Raw genomic sequence first — 19017 nt, 5'->3', positions numbered from 1 at the left:
GGAAGGTGGAGTTCTGAAGAGGAAAGACTGCTTCTTTGAGCTTCTCAGCAGTCTGCTTTTATTTTAGAAGACTTGTGACATTTCCTTTAATGTGGTAACCAGGAGTCTCCTCCTCTCTTTCTTTCCCCCTTTCCTAATGTGCTATCTTCATAACTCCCTGCCTGCTGGCTGACTGCACCCCACTGCATTGTAAGTAGCTGCCTTTGGCTCTCACCTTTGAAGCAGCAAGTTTCTGAGAACCTTCTGACTTCCTGCAGCAAGACTTGGAGTTTGTGTACCTCACATCTCTTAGTTGTTAATTAAATGGACTCTAGGCAGTTTACAAATAGAGCTTCCTTTTTTTTTTCTTCTTCTTTTTAGATGCAATTTTTTTTTACTCAAAATCACATAATGAAGATGACATATTCTGTAAATTACATGCATGCAATCTGGAGTTTTGCCCATAATGCTTGCTAGGGGGCATATATTTAAGACAAAACCACTATAGTTGGTTATCTGTTAATCAATTTGCATATTCATTTTAGAGTCTCACACCAGGAATGAATTGCATTTATCTGAAATAGAAACAATATGGATTAATTAAAGCATTAAAAAAAAGAGAGTAGAATTTTGTATGTGCACATCAAGTCTACTGCCATGGGTGCATAGCCAGATTAGATTAGATCCAGATTGGGAGCATCATCCAGATTAGAGACTTGCAGCTGCTTGTATAAAAGCATCCAGTTTAGCAATGCTGATGCATGTTTCTCATAATGTGTAGCATGGCCCACAAATCATCTCCAGCTTTTTCTCAAAGTATTATTATCTCTCTCCAACCTTACAGCCCAAACAGATGTGACATAAATGGATGAATGCTTTTAACTGTATATGTTTGTGTGTGTGTGTGTGTGTGTGTGTGTGTGTGTGTGGAGACAGAGAAGTGGGAAGGGAGAAAGTCTCCTTTCAGTTTTTCTTATTTGCTGTTGATCTTTGAGATGGAAATTGGAATGGATGCTTTCATCCCATGTTGAGTAGCAACTAACTAAAGACTAAATAAGATAGCCCTTCTATGTAATGTGCCTCTTCACTCCAGCCCTCATACCAAATCAAGTCCACTGCAACTTTTTTTTCTATCCTTCTTTTGTAAGGGTCAACTTGAACTAGATACCATTCAAGCAATCAGCAATTTAAAAAGTAATTAGTATTCTGGAGGATTGATTAGAATTAGGATCTTAGCTAAGAGTAGGGGACTTTAATGATTTATCCAAGCCATAGTTCCAAGATAGGTTTCTGTTTGCTCCACTGCACTTTCTCCCAATGCAGACATAAGGAACCCAGCCCTGATCAGATCTGGAGCAGAGACACAGCTGTAGCCTCCAATTCTATCATCACAGCCACCATCTGAGTCCCAACTTAGATAAACTCCTTGTGTATGCTATTTAGTTTTTAAAAATAATACAACTGATGGCTGTATGAATAATATCACTTTGACCCTAAGATTAATGTTTCCTTCCCACCCCCCAACTGGTTCCCCATCAATCTGGCTTTAAAGACATGATCTGCTGCTGCAGGCAGTGAGCACTGAGTGCAAATGTCTGGGACCGTAACACCTTCATGGGTATGGTTATATGCCTATTGGCTTTCATGTGAACCAATATACCTTTCCTGCTTCAGACATTTGCACTGAATGCAAAAATGTCTGCAGTAGCTGACATCATTTGAGTGATATCAGCAAGGAGGTGGGAACTCATCTAGGTTGTGTGCTTTGGATTGCAAATGCCCAAGTGGGACTCTTCTCTGTAAGTCCTGGAGTGGGATATAGATTGATAAATGGTATGCTAGCTCTGCCAAATAATGCTGCTTGCTACCACAGCAATTTAAGAGTGCCCCACTTGCCTAGTCCCTTTCTCCATTTTACTGTTCTTCTTCCTCCTCCTCCTCCTCCTCCTCCTCCCTTCCTGCTACCTACCAGATCTAATCCCTACTTTTCTTTTGACATAAAGCATGGTCACTTGGCATATTGCCACATACCGAGTTAATCAACTGGTCTACCTAGTCCAGGGTTGTCTACAAAGAACACCTGGCAGCAGCTTTCCAGAGTTTCAGTCAGGAACCTTGCCTGGTCTTCCCTGTTGATAAATGGAATTGTCTGCAAGAAAAACTATAACCCTCCTGAATGCAATGAATTAAAAATGGCAGCAGCTGACATGGAGATACAGCATGTTCTATTTTAGGATTCTCTGAAGTTCCAGAGCTGAAGCCATTCCCTGGTTACAGCTACAGTTTGGCAAGTGTAGATTTGACTGGGCAAGGGTTACTGACAAGTGGCAAAAGGCATAATCTCATTACTCTATGGGCACGTCTGCATTTTCTGCTTGGCCCATTTCCTGTATTGGACACTCACTGCTTTCAGACTGAAGGAACAGATGACGTCATCCTTGTCCCACTCCCAGCCCTTTACAAATGCACCCATGCCTGGAATTCTCCAGCTTCCATTCAAAACTGCTGTTTTCAGTGCATTGTTCCATTCTGCTAGCAGCTCCAGTTCTGACTGGCTGTAGTGCCTGTCATGCTCCCTCCCCTCCCATGGCTGGTCACTGCCTAGGGCAGCTGTTTCATTCTGGGCTGACAGGCAGTTATGTTTTCTGCTTGACAACAGTTGCTGTTTGCTTTTTTTTAATCTGATGTTTAGCAAATGGTAGCCCATGAACTCAATTAACTACCCTCAACCTTGGAGGTTCATGCCCCATTCAACCACTTACTAGTAGGCAGCCTTTTTCTGTCCAACTGGGTGAAGCATGCTCCCCCTGCTTTCCCACTGTCTGCCCACAGGACTGCAATGCTTCCCTTTGTTTTTTAAACATCTTTAAGTTGCAACACAGGAACATTGCTACTTTGGTTCTATGAAGCTAAGCTATCAGTTCTCCCTTCCTACAAAGTTTCCTGGAAGGAAAGGCACTGAGACTAGCGAGGAGGGAATAATCTTTGAAACAAGCGGGCACTTGTAGACCGATCCACACAGGAGCCAGCCAGTGAGGCTTGCCTCCCCTGCATAGATTGGGAAGGGCAAGAAGCAGGGGGATGACCAGTCAGGGCCCACAATGGCCATAGTCCAGACTGAGCACCAGGCTGGTCCCATTGCAGCCCATTGCAGTCTAGACTGGAATTTCTGAAGTTGGCTTAAGCAGCCAGAAACAGCAAGGGAGACCAACATCTTATGTTACAGTACAGAATTGCTCTCTATTAGTTTATGAAGTCATGACAGCAGCAGAACCAGTTGGATCTATTGTAATTGCACATAAAGCAAAGGAACAATTTTTAATGGTAAGGGTTTGGGCAGGAAAGAGATGCCAAATCTGAATCCAGCTCAGCTTTTCTCCCTAGGTTTTCCAGTCACTCCTTCCATATCTGACCTCCAACACCATAGAACGCTTATGGTGAAATAAGCAGTGGATAGGAAGTGGATTTGCTTATATGACTTTGCATAAAACAATTTGCCATCTGACCCTCCATTTTATATGATATATTGGGGGTTTCCAGGATGGATGTACAAAGGGCTGGTCATCAGCTGTCCTATACTGTATCATTTGAGCCAGAGCATCTAAAGAATTTGGTTTTCCCTTCTGCTCATTCTTTCTTTGGTTGCTTTTGCAGATTCCCACTCTGCAGCTACAAAAAGCAAAACTAGTGAGGACATCGCCCAGACCTCCAAATATAGTCCAGCTTATTCTCCAGACCCATATTATCACTCAGAAACAGAGTACTGGACTTTTCAAGGTTCACCCAAAGGTAACATTCTCCATCTATGACACTAAAATCTCTATAGCCCAACTCTACCACATATGTCGAGGACATCATGGGGGAGATTATACCTGAGATCTCCAAAGGAGGACAGAGCTGTTTTGCATTTTATAACAGATAACTTTGGTTCTCTGAAAGCCTTGGATGCAGTCCTTGGAAACCTCCAAGGTTATTACCAAGCTGTAATACATTATATGATATAAGGAGGGAATTATTACATGTATGGCTGGAGACTGTATATTCAATTTCTTGAAATATGAACATAAATGAAGTTACACCAAATGTAGCTTTTATCCTGGCCCTACCCACTTAATTTTGGGGTTAGGGTTAGGCCAAGCAAAGCCTGGGTCCAGGGGAAAGTCTTGCACTTTCCCAACCTAGCACCCACCACGTGTCTTGGGCAACTCCCATCACTGTTGATCTTATTACAGTGGCAGTGACTGATGGGAACTATAGCCCAACATCTCTTGAAGATGCCAGATTGAGGTAGGTTGGCCTAGAATTTCACCTAAAGACCAAAAACTACACCAGCTGAATTTTCTGTTCCCTCCCCTACACAGTCTTTATATGCCTTGTGGTCCTCCAGATCTTATTGGACCATCTCCAGACAGCCTGGCCAATGGTAAGGCATGATAGAAATTGAACTCCAGCAGCACACAGGCTTCCCACCCTCACTCCTGGGCACTTCAGACTTTGATGGCCATGCTTAAGGGCCTGAAAAGAACAGACTGCACAGGGCAACAAAAATCAGTCTTAGCCCCATCCCTAATAAACTCTTGCCTTACTCAGACATTATGCAAGCTCTTTGTTTGAATTGAATACTTTGCCTATATTTGCTTGTAGCTCCCCGAGTTCGAAGATTCTCATCAGGAGGAGAAGATGATAGTTTTGATCGAGGGATGCACAGAGTGAGTATTCAACTTTGATTAATTTTTGCCCCTGCTGTCATGCTTATGTAGACAATGCTCTTTCCAGACTAGCTTTCCAAGGTACTTTTCTCTTGGGGGTAGCAAACCTTCAGTGTCTTTTCTATGCAGACCTCTAGTGCATTCAAAAGGAGGACTAACAGCTTGACAAGGACTTCAGCTGTTATATTTTATATATTTTCTGTATAGCCTCAGATAAAGCATCCTTCCTCCATGATGGGATAGTCCACCTACCCCAATCTGGTGACCACCAAATGCGCTGGTCTTCCAAAATTCACATGGTTGGCTGGAAATTATGGAAATTGAAGTCTGGCCCTTCTGTCACTGATAGAGAGGCTTGGTGAGATTATTGTTTTTTAGTTACTATCTCAAACAAGATGCTGCTTCTGCTCATTATTATATTGTATTGTAATTGTTTGCTGCTTTAGGACATTTTATTAATATTAATAAAATATTAGTCTTAAACATACCTTTCTAGAAAGACAGGATGCTAATTATTTAAATGTGTATGTATGTATGTACATATGTTTTGGTATGCCTAAAATTCTGCACCAAAAGCTGAGTTTGGGGGAAAGAGAAAGTTTGCATCTATGTATCCTATTCATTAACTTTTTAAAATGTGTAGATCCAGACAGGAATTGGCCGACTGATCCTGAAGGAAGAAATGAAGGCTCGTGCTAATTCATATATGGACCCTTGGACACCTCCCCGCAGCTCAGCGAGCAGCAGAGAAGCTCTTCATACAGCTGGCTACGAGAGCTCCTTAAATGGCTGTAAGCAAGAGCAGGCACTTCACGTCCACTCTGCCTGCCAGCAGAAGGCTGGTTTTTAGGAACTCTCCACAGTGAAGGATTGTCTAGTCATGGCTCATCAGTTGCTTTTCTATAGGAAACATGATTGTATGTGGGGATCACAAACCATTCCTGTTCCTACCAGAGCGTTGAGATCGGATGAGATCAGGTACTCAACCTGCTAGCACTGGAAAGCTCCAATGCTAGCAGCTCAGTGACAACCAAGAATAGACTTGAAGAAATTTGTACAATTGAATAGAACTATGGATATGATGGTTCCAGCTAGATTTTATGTGGTCCATACAAGAAACATAGTAAAGGATGATGAGACTGAGACTAAGTGCCCATTAGCCACCCAGAGTTACTTTATGGGAGATGGACGGCTATATAAATACGATAAATAAATAAATAAATTAGCAAATTATCATAATTTCTAGTGATATGATAGCAAAGAAGATAGGATTTATATCATCTCAATCATGCTGGACAACACTAAAAATCACCCGTCTGAGAGAAATAGAAGTGCCCTAAAAACAAAGAGAATAACACCAGCCAAGGAGGAGGCATGCTGTGTGTTCAGAGTGATAACACACAAGAAATCCATTCATTTAGTTCTCTGTTTCTAGCTCTTGCACTGCATTTCTTTGCCTGGTTAAACCACCAGATTTTTGCAGGGCTCAAAGAAAGTGCCAAAGAATAGGCTCTTAGAACCTCTACTTGGTAATAATTCAAATGTGCCTTTCAACTTTTTGTAAACTGCCCAGAGTTGTTTAATGAGATGGGCAGTGGCAAATTCGATAAATAAATAAATAAATAAAAATAAAACTTGCCCTTTCCAATCATGCATATATCCAACTCATGACCATTGTCTCTACCCCTATTGTCTGTCTAACTTCATTGCCCCTTAACTCCCAATCATTTTTGCCTCTGTTCTGAACTTTGCCTTTATAGCAGTTCCTGCAGATCAAAAATATGCCCATACTAGGGCTAAGAAACATCAAGATTTGGCCTTTAATTACATCCATTTCATTGCTAGTTGAGCTGCATGTCTGAAGAGATTCCTAGTTATTTCCCTATATGTTGTGTGCCACATATATTGTACCAGGCTAGGTGATGTATGTGTCTGTGTTTTGTTTAAATTTTATATTTAAGGAAGCTAAAATGAAGTTCAGGGGGCTGCTCTCTAGTGTTTGAGGTCAAGAATAAGTGTTTAACAATAAAATCATACTCACAAAAGTCAAACATTCCAAGACACTTGAATTTATTTGACTATATGAATCACTTTGTATGTACAGTGGAACCTCGGGTTACGAATTTAATTCGTTCCGTGACTCTGGTCGCACCCCGAATTGGTCACAACCCGAAGGAAATTTCCCCATAAGGTTCAATGTAATTACCGTTAATCCGTTCTGGCGTGGAGGACAGGGAGTCCCCCTCCCTACGACCACGTGTCAGGGGCAGAAAATGGCTGCGGACCACGTGTCAGGGGTGGAAAATGGCCGCGGACCACGTGTCGGGGTGGAAAATGGCCGCGGACCACGTGTCAGGGGTGGAAAAATGGCCCCGGACCACGTGTCAGGGGCAGAAAATGGCTGCGGACCACATGTCAGGGGCGGAAAAATGGCCATGGACCGTGTCATGGGAGGGAAAATGGCCGCGTATCCTGTTCGTACCCCGAGGCGGAGTTCGCAAACTGAGGTAAATTTTTGCGGCCGGAGCTGGTCGTAACCCGAAAAGTTCATTAACAGAGGCGTTCGTAACCCGAGGTACCACTGTATCTGTGTGTTTCTATCTATGATGCAATGTGGATTTACTATGTACACTTCGTTGCAACAGTTGACTTTCACACTATAGCACCCCTGAATTACCTTACTATAGTTGGAATCAAAAGGGATTTTTATTAGATGAACTACGTTATCCCACCTACATTATTTTGATAGGCAAAAAGAGTGTGAATGAGAGAAAGTTGAAGAATTGCAGATGTGCACCAGCAATAGCATCAACTGACCACCAGATGGGACTATTGTTAGCTGAGCAGCTATTCGGTTTTTAAATTATTATTAAAGTGTGAGGCTCACACTAGACATGACATGCGTGTGTACCTTTTTGCCATTCTTAAAAAATAAAAACAAAGCAGCCTGAAGGGCTGTTGGGCTGACCAGGTAAATGGGACAGGAATCTGGCATACATAAAACAATGTCTCACTCAGAACTGGTTCCTTTCAACTCCTGATCACAGAAAAGGCAGAAGTACCCTTTCTGGAGAAGGTTTTGAGTAGAAAAAGTTATATAAGAGAAAGAATTTAAGACAGAGACATCCACTACAACTATGCTGATACATGGCGGTATCAAAAACATGGGGTCCAGTGTCTTCTGGAGAATCAGGTCTGTGCATGCAAACATAGCCAGATGTAGAGTTATATATATGCACACACACATTTACATAAAGCCACTTCCCATTTCATCAGTGCTGTGATCTCTGAGGAATTTGAAACTCTTGCAAGTCATTCCTTCCATCAACCCCCAGGCCCATTTAGTGCCACTCTGGCCAGCACTCTCAGTTTCTTGCAAGTTTGTTTGTTTGTTTGTTTATCACATTTATATAGCCTCAAGTTCCATCTTTTCGTAGAACCTTTTTAGTGCAAAATCCAGATTTACATTAGTGAATGGTCTGGCTTCTGCACCAAGAGGGAGCTGTAGTCACTGGCTGTTTAAGAAGAGCCCAGTTAATTAAAAGTAGGGTTGTGGCAAACAGGCAAGTGTAGGCTGGTGGAACCTATTCAGGATGGGCTCCAATAAAGGTACCATAGGGGTATGTGCTGCACAGAGCACCAGTGGTCTGTCTGGCAAATTTCAGGATTGCCAATTTTTTTGTTTGTTTGTCTCCTTCAGTAGAACCCTAACGTTCATTATCCAGAGCCAGGTGAAAAACAATGGTTCGGACCCAGGGCTTCTGAACAAGGACTCAGCCCAGGAGTCTGTGAAGAGTATCAGATTGTTCCAGCAAATGCTTTCATACCAAATCTTACTTTCTCTCTCTCCCCTCCCCCAGCATTCTTTTCCACCAACTACTTTGGGGACAGGAACTTTTTGGAGGGACAGAAAGGGGTTTGTGTGTGTGCATGTGTGCTATGGCTTTTGTTAAGTGTGAGTCAGAGAATATCCTGGCAACGTACTGCAAATCATCCAGAGTTCTCTCAAGTCATTATTTTTTATTTTCTGTACTCGGTTAGTTTACAGAGCATATCAGGATAAGAATATTATTGTCATTCTGAAACAAAAAGAAGGTAAGAAGAAACTGCCAACTCTACCCAGATACAAGTAAGTCCAGTGCCACCTACTGATCAGACAGCATCGTGACATTACCCACATAGTGGCGCCATCACCTATGACAGTTTTTTTGCAGAGGTATATCTAAATTAATGCTCAGAGGGAAAAAATATATTCCAAAAGCATGCCTGATATCTTGGTTTGTCTTCCTTTATAGCACCCCGGACACACTACCTGGCAGACAGTGGTATGTGTACCTCTACTTCCTGCCTCCTTTGCTTTGTGCTCTTCAATCCACTTAACCCCAAGAGTTCTGATGGGGCTTGATGGGACTAGACTAATTATGGGACTCTTTGCCCATAATTAGGTGGTGATATTTATGGACTGATGTAAGGCTTCACATATCTGCATCTATAATGTTCAAGAGTAAAGATGAAATGGCAAGCCCAACCCTACTATTAGAGTGAGGTAGACTAGTGTTCTCAGGTTGAGAAACATTGATGTAGACCACCTTGGGAGGCAGCTGTTATGGGATTATTATCCATAATTTACTTTATTGGTGTATGTTTTACAACTAATGGGGACTGGGTTTGGATTTTATGAATAATTTCCTTAACATGCCTTCAGTCAAATGGTTCTGCTATTTAGAGATGCAGATCTTTCAGAGAAAATGTGGTGAAGTAATTAAGGAGTTAGCCAGACATAAGAAAGACCAGAATCAGATCCTTACTCTATTATGTATCTGATTGGACAATCTTGACTAGTCACCTTTTAGCAGTCCAGCTTATCACACCAGCTAATGATGAAGAAGAAATGGGTAAAGAATCACGTAGTCTATCATGTGCTTCTTTGAGGAAAGCAAGATTTTTTAAAAATGTCAGTAATAGCAATAAGTATGGGTGGACATTCTTTCTGTTTCTTCTGATAATTAGTATTCTTCTGGAGCTGGCCAGAAGAAAGGTACTTTTTCTTCACTGGAGATATTTATTCTGACTTGCCCCTCTCTTTTTTTCCTCAGATCCCCTCATTTCAAAATCTGCCTCTCTTCCTGCTTACAGAAGGAATGGGATACATAGGGTAAGAGTGGCTGACTTCAGCCCCAAGTGAAAGTCTTTCCAACTATTTCTTGTCTGAAAACAGCCACATTAATAAAATAAACATTGCCCTCCCCCTTATGATCATTTGTCATTGTAAGAGTCAGGAGTTCTCTAACCTAATGTTGAAAGTCATGTCAGTGTCAGAAATGGGACTGATATCCTTCCACAGGCATTATGCAGTTACTAAGAAACAGTTATGGAGACCCCTGGTGAAGATATGAACATATTAGATTACCAGTGGGAGTTTGAGCCAAAAAACCATAGCCACTCCTGAAAATGCAAGAATAGCTGGTGTCTCTGAATGGCTTCTTTAACTGGAGTGGAAAGCATTTGTCCTGCGTATAATGTTTCTGCTGGAGAAGCAGTTTCACAATCAAAGCTCAGACTTATGTACTGTATTCCATAGAGCTTACTTAGGGCCTTGTAGGACAAGCCATTGCAAAATAAGAGGAAAGTGTTTACATCATTTGAATAAATCCAAGATCAGATTCCCCTGGAAATTAGCTAGTCCTCTCATTTGTCAGAATGAGGAGGCTGCCTGAAATAGCATGGATGCTGGGAGATGGAAGGGATAGGAAGAAGTTATATTATGCCCAGCATCCCTGAAGTTGGCCTGCGGCACAGAGGTTAACTTGAAGACATTATCCTATTAGTATTGTTGAAGTTAGTATCATCTGCAAATCCAGCTTGCTTCTGTCAATGGAAATCAGAAAAGAGGTGCCATAAAGGGCACAATGTCTTGGGATAACCCTACTCATGAACCAATCTTGTAACTTCAAAACCATCACAATTTTTAGCTAACGTGTAACTTATTTCAGAAGCAAATAGCCTCACTAAGGCTAGAGAATTATTAAGATGTGAATGCATCTGACTTTGAACAGTCAATAAAATGGCACTTAGACAAACCTCCTCAAAGGGTGGTTGTGCAGATAACATTAAACATATTGTGTACATTGCCTTGAACCAGTTTGGCATACAAAACTGAATATAAACAAGCCAAAAATGATACTGGTTCCTGGGGAGAATATTAGTATATATGCAAAATACCCCAAATTGAAGCTTTAAGTCAACTTTCATTTCTCAGATTAATGTGTTGTTACCCTGCTGGCATATTTTCTCTAGAAAACAGCTAAGAGGCTGATTTTGGAGAAGACATTTATACTTTCCTCTTAGCGCCTCCCCATCTTACACTATTTCTCTGATTAATCTTCCCCTATCCTTCACCCTCATTGCCACTACATACAAATGGCAGGAAAAGTTTATGAACATCTTTATTGAACTAAACATGTGTTTCCAAATATTTCTTGCTGGAAGCAACTCTAAAAGAATGGAGAGATGTTTAACAGGATTCCCCATTTACTGACCACCCCTTCCTCCATACTATAATTTTCTATGCAGCCTCCCAGCGCTGAACTCTTCCATTACGACAGCACAAATGCCGTCAACTGGGGGATGCGAGGTAAGTGTAAGGACCTTAGAGCAGAAGTTTGGGGTGGGGGGAATCCATAGAGCTGCTGACTGTTGGGTTGGATTTTATCATTGTATTATTATGATGACTGTTTTGAAGCAGGCAAGAACTATCTAAGATTGGGTGGCCCATCCATGTGCTAAATAAGTAAATACTGTGTTCCTGGGATCTGTACCAGCATCCTAATTCAAGTGTTCCTAGATTTTCTCCTACAGAGATTTATACTGGCCTGAGATTGTGTTCTTAATATATTAGGTGAATGTTTCTGAAAAAGGGGATTCCCAAACTTTACAAAATTGAAACAGAATAAGAGAATTGGCTATGGTTATTATAAGTTGAATCTTGGTGCCTGATGCAATCAATCTGCAGTGCAGAGTCTGCCCAACAATTGTTGGTGGGAGATATGTCACTGACTATATTCAAATGACCCATGAAGCCCATGTGTTGTTGGCTTCTGATGTAAAGTTTTAAGATTTAATGTTAAGTGAAATTGTGATTAACAGAAGCAAAAACACTCATCCTATTAATCTTTTTGTGGGTAAGCAACACATAGCACATGGCAGTTGGGTAGTCAACTCATAGTGGCAGTTGCAAGAGAAAGCACTTGTAACACTGAGGCCCATTACTATTAGCTTTCACTGTTTCAAAGTTAGAATTGTTCATTCTTTAAATATAACCTTCTAATCAAATATACTGTATCAATATAAAAGTCTTTCTCTGGCAAGCACATGTGTTCTATCGGTATATTCAAATCCCCCAAATGTTCCATGGCCAAATAAGTTTGGAAAACACTGAACTAAATAAATCTGTATTACAAAGCTGGAGAGTCATGTCCTCAAATTTACCTTTACAGTAAATTTGCTTTCGATTTTTTTGAAGGTAGCCTGTAGTGCTGCCCATTTTAGTCAGGCAGGACCCAAGAATGCCTAATATTGCAAATACCACAGTATCAAATGTGTGTGTGTGTGTGTGTGTGTGTGTGTGTGTTTTGTTTTGTTTTAAGTTTTAATCTAATAGCTCCAAGAGGGTTTGCAAATGCCAAAGATGCCATTATCGAACAAAAGGGACTGGAGATTGACCTCTCTCTTTTTGTCTCCCACCTTTTCTCTGTCTCATCTTTTTCAGAATACAAGGTAACATGTTCACAGGAATCTTACAAGACTTCTAGAACCATGGATGCTCTTTTGTTGAAAAACAGGAAGCTGCCAGTATACTAAATAGCAACCAGGAAAAGCTGCATTAATTGTTGGGCTAGAAGAAAATCTGATCTTGCTCCCTTTTGTTTCCTTTAGTGCTTTGAGTACATCTGTTTGAATAAAGGCATTCTCAATGCCTCTTCTCTTTCTAAGACAGGAGTTCCTAAACCTTTTGCCATCACACCTCCCTTTAGTGTAATTTTTATGTACACACCTCCCCTAAAAATCTAAATACCAAAATGAACACAAATGAACAATGGAAACAATAAGCTCCATTGTATTGTTTTACTTGTTCATTTGTGCTCATTTTGGTGTTTGAATAGTAGATTTATTGTAACATGTAGCTAAAAGGTTCTTCACATCTTCCCTGGACTCTGTCTGCACCTCCCCAAGACAGGTACAGCTCACAGTTTGGGGAACACTGTCCTAAGTGTGAACTTCAGATGCACTGAATTCCTGGGAGCCTAAACTAACATGATCTTAATATTTTGGCTGTGGGTTATGACACTTTGGACTGATATACATGGGTGATGTTGAGCTGGAAAAGTTTAATAACTTAGGGAGATATCCTAGTAATCCTTGTATTTGAATATAAAAAATAAGAATTGTATGAGTGAATGGCAAATTATGGAATGAATGAATGACTGAATGACTGAATGAATGATGAAGGTCTTTTGTGAAAATTTGTGCTTTTGAAGAATTAAATAGACTTAGCAGTGGGAAGACTGAGTGCTGTAAGAGTGCTAAGGGAGGATACAGGATAAAATGAGGTAAAGAAGGAGGGTATTTGAAGAATTAAGTAAAGGACATTAGAAGTCAAGAAAGAACTTGCCACACATTGCTTCTAGTTTTCATTTTTAACATTTGCTGGAAACTTCTTTATCAATGTGCTGAAACATCTGACTCCCATTCAATTGCCAACAAAGAAATGAAAATTAATAATTTCCTATAGATATTATAGTTATATCCCATCTGGGTTGTAATATCATAGTTCACCTTCAGATTCCTGGATTCCCCTAATATCTTCTGGTAACAGCTATCAGGCCCTGTTGCTTTGAGGCAATTTCAGCCTGAATCAGATTCCCCCAGAGCATCTTCACACTGAAAAGACATTATTAGAGGTTATAAAATGTCTTTTTGCAAATTAGTATTCCATGACCCAGTGCAGCTCAAATGTCTTTGACTTCAATTCCTAAAGCATATGCTGACAGAAGAGTATAATAATTGAAATCCAATATATCTAAAAACTATTATGATATATGAGCTATACTGACTGGCAGAATTTCAGAAATAAATCTTTTCCAGGTCTGTCTGGAGGCTGAGAACCGAACCTGATATCTTTTATATGTAAAACATGAGCTCTGTCACTGAGCTACAGCCTACCATGTTCTACAAAGAAAGGCATTACTTTATTGGTAATGTCTTAATATGAAAATAATGTGCTGAACTAACAAAGTGATTTCTGCATCTTTTGAGGCTTTAACTGATCATCATTATGGCATCACTTGTGCTGTGTGTGTCAGCACACACTGCTGTTTTGTTGAGCAAATAGAAACTAAATGTCAGTGTTACCTCTATTATAATCAGATAAAGCATTGATATTTTCCAAAAATATTCTTGTACTTCTCTTATGGCATGCCTTAAATTGTGAACTGCCCAGAGTTATATTAGAGTTGGGAAGTGCTTAAATCTAATTAAATTAGTAAATAAACAAATAAATAAATTTTCATATTCACCAGCATTTTTACCCTGAATCCTTCACAAAGCAATATGAAACTAAGCAATGATTATCTTCACTTCTACTTACTGCAAAATGCATAAAAAATCTAGGGAATCAGTGTTCACTCTCTTCCTTCATAGCTGACTACTAGGAGAGTAAAAAAAAAAAAAAAATGACATCCAATCAATGTCCCAACCACTGAGCCATCATGGCACATGGAATAATAAAAATCACATCATCACTATGTCACACAAAAAGGAAATAAATTGGTAGCATCTTCCATATTTTTCAATATGTGAAATTGTTTAGTGCTTTCCAAAGCAAAGAACCCAGAAAGGCTATGATGGAAAACTATCTGAGGAAGATCATTTCTTTAAAATGTAAAGAAAAGTACTGGTAGCCTGTAAGGGCTTCCTGACCACCTTCCACCATTCCTCTGTTGCAATTAAAAGCCCCTCTAAATTTGTAAAAGTGAAATGTTAAGCATACTGGCAATTTTGCAACCTTCCCAAGAGAACATTGTGATCAGGGTCATATGTCACTACCAAACAGAATGCTAAATCCCTATGGGCACAGCTTAAGGCTAGGTGCTAGAAAGCAGAAAGAGACAAGAATTTTCCCCAGTGGGAAAATGGACCACTTACAAGGTTTGCAGAGCTGCTGCATTTCAAAGGAAATACCAGCTTTGCTATGGTTTCCAATAAACTGGAGCAGAGTCAAAAATAAATCAACTCGGTTCCCAAAATAGAAGATGTCATGAGATCACTGAGATCCAGACCCTATCCTAAAGTGATGCAAAGTGCTGATGTGGAAGCTCCCTTACATATTGTACATTTTCTCAAAACTGTGTTCAGCTGATTATTCTTTTTGTGCTTCTTTGGTCCAGAATCATATTTTTTCCCTCTTTCTTCTGTAGATATACCCTTATGAGTTGCTTTTGGTGACAACCAGGGGGAGAAATCGCTTGCCCAAAGATGTGGACAGAACTCGGCTAGAGGTAAGTCAAATCCAACATATGGAAACCTCTTCCAAGTACCTCTGGAACCTCTGAAACTGGGTCTTTCCATTCTTCCCAACCTTGGATTTTTGATGTCAGGGATATCCAAAAGGAGATGCACTGGAAAAGGGGCAAATATGCTACAGAAATGCCTCAGAAAAAGAAGGACTTTACTCCAACTGGGAAGTGGAAAAACATTTTCCTTCCTCCTAAGAAAAAAAAGCCTGTTCTGCATGTCCCAAAACAGCTTCAGAAGCTTCAGTGGTTTGAATGCTAAAACCCCTCATGGTGAACATGCTTAACTTACATGTTCTTAATAATCCATACAACGGTAATATACACTTGCTTAAATTTTTTCCCTCACGTTGAGCCTGATTCTTGGTTGGGGATTCATAAACTTATTAATCTAGTTTTCTTGGCAATAATAAAAAGTAACTTACTATGGCCTTCTTGATTTTTTTTTAATAAGCTTCACAGTCTAGTCTACAGCCCTGAGATTTTCTGGTGGTCTCTCATCCAAGTACTAATGAGGCCTGACCCTACTTAGCTTTTCAAGCTCAGCCAATGTCAGCTAGGTGGTGAACAAAGTATCATAGACTAGTGTGGGCAGTCCCAGATTTTTCAGGCAGAAGCTGAAAGAAGCTGGCTTTCCTAAAGCTCTGAACCAAGGCCTTCCATGACCCTAGCACTTTCCTATCCCTGTTTTGCTACAAACTACATCGCTTTGTGGATTGATCCAGCAGTAGTTTGGGAAGGGGAGTAGATATTCTGTACATACAGATACTTTCAAATTCAAACATGTGACTATATAATATTAGACAGGTACAGCTGTGGCAGCTTATAAGTTTGATGATAGATAGATAGATAGATAGATAGATAGATAGATAGATAGATAGATAGATAGATAGATAGATCTGATCTGATCTGATCTGATCTGATCTGATCTGATCTGATCTGATCTGATAAAGAAAGGGGAAAAAACGTACTGCATGCAAGGAAAATGAACATCCCTCTCCCTTCTGTAAGTGTGACATGGCTCAGGCCACTTTGCACCAGTGCCTTGTCCACTGCAGGCTTCCTCCTTCCCCTAAATGTTAGATGCCAGCCTTAGCAACCAAAAAATTGCCAGCCTTTACACTGGTCTCATAGCTGCCTTGCATCATAAATAATCATTCTAAATCAGTTTCTTTCTTCATTCGTGGGACACAAGGAGAATTATTTGTCCTTGCAACATCCTTTTCCTGTATGTAGATAATTAAAGACCCAGGTTGTTTCCAAAAGGGCCTTTTGATGTACAGTTTTATGGTTCATCCTGACAATTTCTCAGAGGATGCAGAAAATATCATTGTCCTTTAGTAATCAGCTTAGATTTGGCCTTCCTTTTGTCAATTTTATTCTAAGTGGAGGAGTGGTAAAAAGTGCTTGGAGAGAAAGACCTGAATCAGAAGCACAAATCCCCAAAGATGTGATGTTCCTAGTGGCTTTGGGCTTGTTTATCATCCCTTCCTCCTCCATTCCTTTCCTGAATACCAAAGTTGTGAGCATACAGACTTGTATATTACAAGAATGTTATTATAACAGGAGGAGGAGGATACAGTACCTTGAGTCTAGAAGTATTTTGTAGAGAAAAATAAAAATACCTAAGGAGGAACACATGCAAGCATGCCAACGCTTGCATGTTTGTAATTACAGTATAGATGTGTTTGTGGGGAATCAGTAGGTGAGAATGGGCTGGAAAAGAGGCTGAGGTGAGTGGCACAGGTATTTAGATCTACAAATACATCAAGGCCCACCGCTGGTATGAAAGTGCTGGCAGTAAAACACCTACATGATTTGTATGAATACTCTAGTTCTGCATGCTACAAACTCCAGAGAGCCAAACAGATTAGTAAGAAAGAAGGTTCATGTCTGGATGCAGCCTCAGATGTAGAGCCTGAGGATACAGTGGTGTAAATTGAATGTTGCCTTAGAGCTTACATATCTTTCAGATGAGGTGCCTGTTGTCACACTTGTACATTAGCCACACTTGTATAACAGCACACCTCCCTGTTCTCTTTCCAGCGCCATCTGTCCCCAGAGGAATTTTACCAGGTGTTTGGCATGACTGTTGCTGAATTTGATCGCCTGGCTTTGTGGAAAAGAAATGAGTTGAAGAAGCAGGCACGGCTATTTTGAAAACAGTATACATAAAAACTATATAAAGATCTCTATACAGAAACTCTGTATAATACAGAGTTATAAAATAGGATCTCTGGCTGTTCTCTTTGGAAGCCTGTAGAATGAACCGAAGTCTCACAGATATTTTTATGCTCTTTGTTTCTTTTATTCTTTTTTTAAAAAAGAGTAACTGTTATTTGGGAAACTTTTCAAGTGTGGGGAGGATTTGGAACTTGTTTTTATACTGAACTATTTCTTTTTCTTACATGAATGTTGAGAACCTTGGGCATTATTGTACCTCACCCATGAGCCTCTTAAACGCAAGTCTGGAGAGATAAGGAGGATGATGGAACTGGGGGCATGCTTTGCATAGAGGCAACCATCCTTATGCCTCCCAGATGGCTTCAGAATATCAGAAGTATGCTGCTCAATCAGGCCGAGGATTTATCTCAACCTGCCTTTGGTTTCTAACAGTGGCTTCACAAACGTCTTTTGCATTTTTGCTGTTAATTTCCTCGCTATCTTAATCATGTCTCAGGCTATTTGCACCAAGATCTAAACATGTTGGAATAGAAGGACACAAATAAAGCCAAAATCTATCTAGCCAGCATTCTTTTTTCTCATAGCAGCCATCCAGATAACTCTTGGAAATTAAAAAGATGGGCTTTAAGGTGATGAGCATCCTTCTGCTTTATGTTCCTCCCTGCAGCACCCAGTAATCATGCTGATTGCCTCTATATATGGAGGCTTTATATAGCTATTATTGAGAGTAGCCATTTTTAAAGCTATTTTCCATGAATAAATATTAGCTTCCAAAAATTCTTTTTCTCTTAGTTACAGTGGCATGCAGCTGTCTTCCATTCCTCCTCAGTGATCAGTGGAAAGCAGTTCATTGGAACACTTACTAAAATCCATTCTTGCTTCACTAGGTACTCTTGCATTAATGGAATAGGAAGCTAGGTTTCTTGGAACAAAGAATTATATGCTCACTTAAATACTTACTCTGGATACTTTAACACCATTTTGGATATAATTTACATTTGCACAGGTCTATGGAATGTACACAGCCTTTTCTAGTCTAGTGGTTTCCAGCTATGTTGGCCTAAAACATCTGGAAGTCATACTTAACTGGAATTGATGGAACTTACAATCTAAAACTATAGGGCACCAGGTTTGGAAAGGCTAGTTCAGACAACCTGTGATATGCGCCCAATTAAAAATGATCCTCCTTTCCATTATTTCAGCTTCCTCCTGCATTGCTAGTCATTGGAAGGTCTAGATAGTGGTCATTTAAAAAAAAAACCACTGCTGTGAAAGAGCTTAACCTTACAAACTTGAGGTCAAACTTAAAAAAAAGAAAAAGAAAAATCACAGGAAATAACTTGACACCACAATTCTCAAAGAAAACAGTTATATACACTAATCAGTGGTTTGTTGAGTAAGTCATGATAATGCTAAGCCATTAACCATGGTTTAGAAATCACAATGGTTTGATTCACACAATATGCTAAGCTAAAATCCAATAAACTATATTATGGGTTAGCATGTTATGTGAGCCTTGACACTGTTGTTCTTTAAATAAACCTTGGCTGTGGTTGTTTAAAAAAAGATGAAGC

General features: G+C 40.1%; 1 protein-coding gene across 12 annotated transcripts in view; it reads left to right on the top strand.

Annotated features, from left to right (window-relative positions):
- ABLIM3 (actin binding LIM protein family member 3) overlaps window positions 1-18734 on the top strand; it is a 153683-nt gene extending 134949 nt beyond the window's left edge. For 6 of the 12 annotated variants that reach the window (XR_015794729.1, XR_015794728.1, XR_015794727.1 and 3 more), the window contains 8 exons: window positions 3634-3768; window positions 4624-4688; window positions 5332-5479; window positions 8984-9013; window positions 9785-9843; window positions 11262-11322; window positions 12457-15244; window positions 17306-18734. Coding sequence is in view for 2 of the 12 variants with exons in the window: in XM_088133657.1 (XP_087989783.1) it covers window positions 3634-3768; window positions 4624-4688; window positions 5332-5479; window positions 8984-9013; window positions 9785-9843; window positions 11262-11322; window positions 12457-12464; window positions 15164-15244; window positions 17306-17419 (701 nt within the window). In the remaining 10 variants the exon portion in view is untranslated. Of the gene's footprint in view, window positions 1-3633; window positions 3769-4623; window positions 4689-5331; window positions 5495-5594; window positions 9014-9784; window positions 9844-11261; window positions 11323-12456; window positions 15245-17305 lie in introns of those variants that run through there. The other 6 variants (XR_015794732.1, XR_015794733.1, XM_088133657.1 and 3 more) reach the window with 5 other exon arrangements.
- The last annotated feature ends 283 nt before the right edge of the window (window positions 18735-19017 follow it).

Source organism: Python bivittatus, unplaced genomic scaffold (assembly GCF_059951505.1).
Source record: "Python bivittatus isolate LINGU-HERP-01145 unplaced genomic scaffold, Pbiv_v1 ctg000080_np1212, whole genome shotgun sequence".
Taxonomy (NCBI): Eukaryota; Metazoa; Chordata; class Lepidosauria; order Squamata; family Pythonidae; genus Python; species Python bivittatus.
The sequence above is the reverse complement of the archived record's forward strand: the minus strand, read 5'-3'. Positions and strand labels throughout refer to the sequence as shown.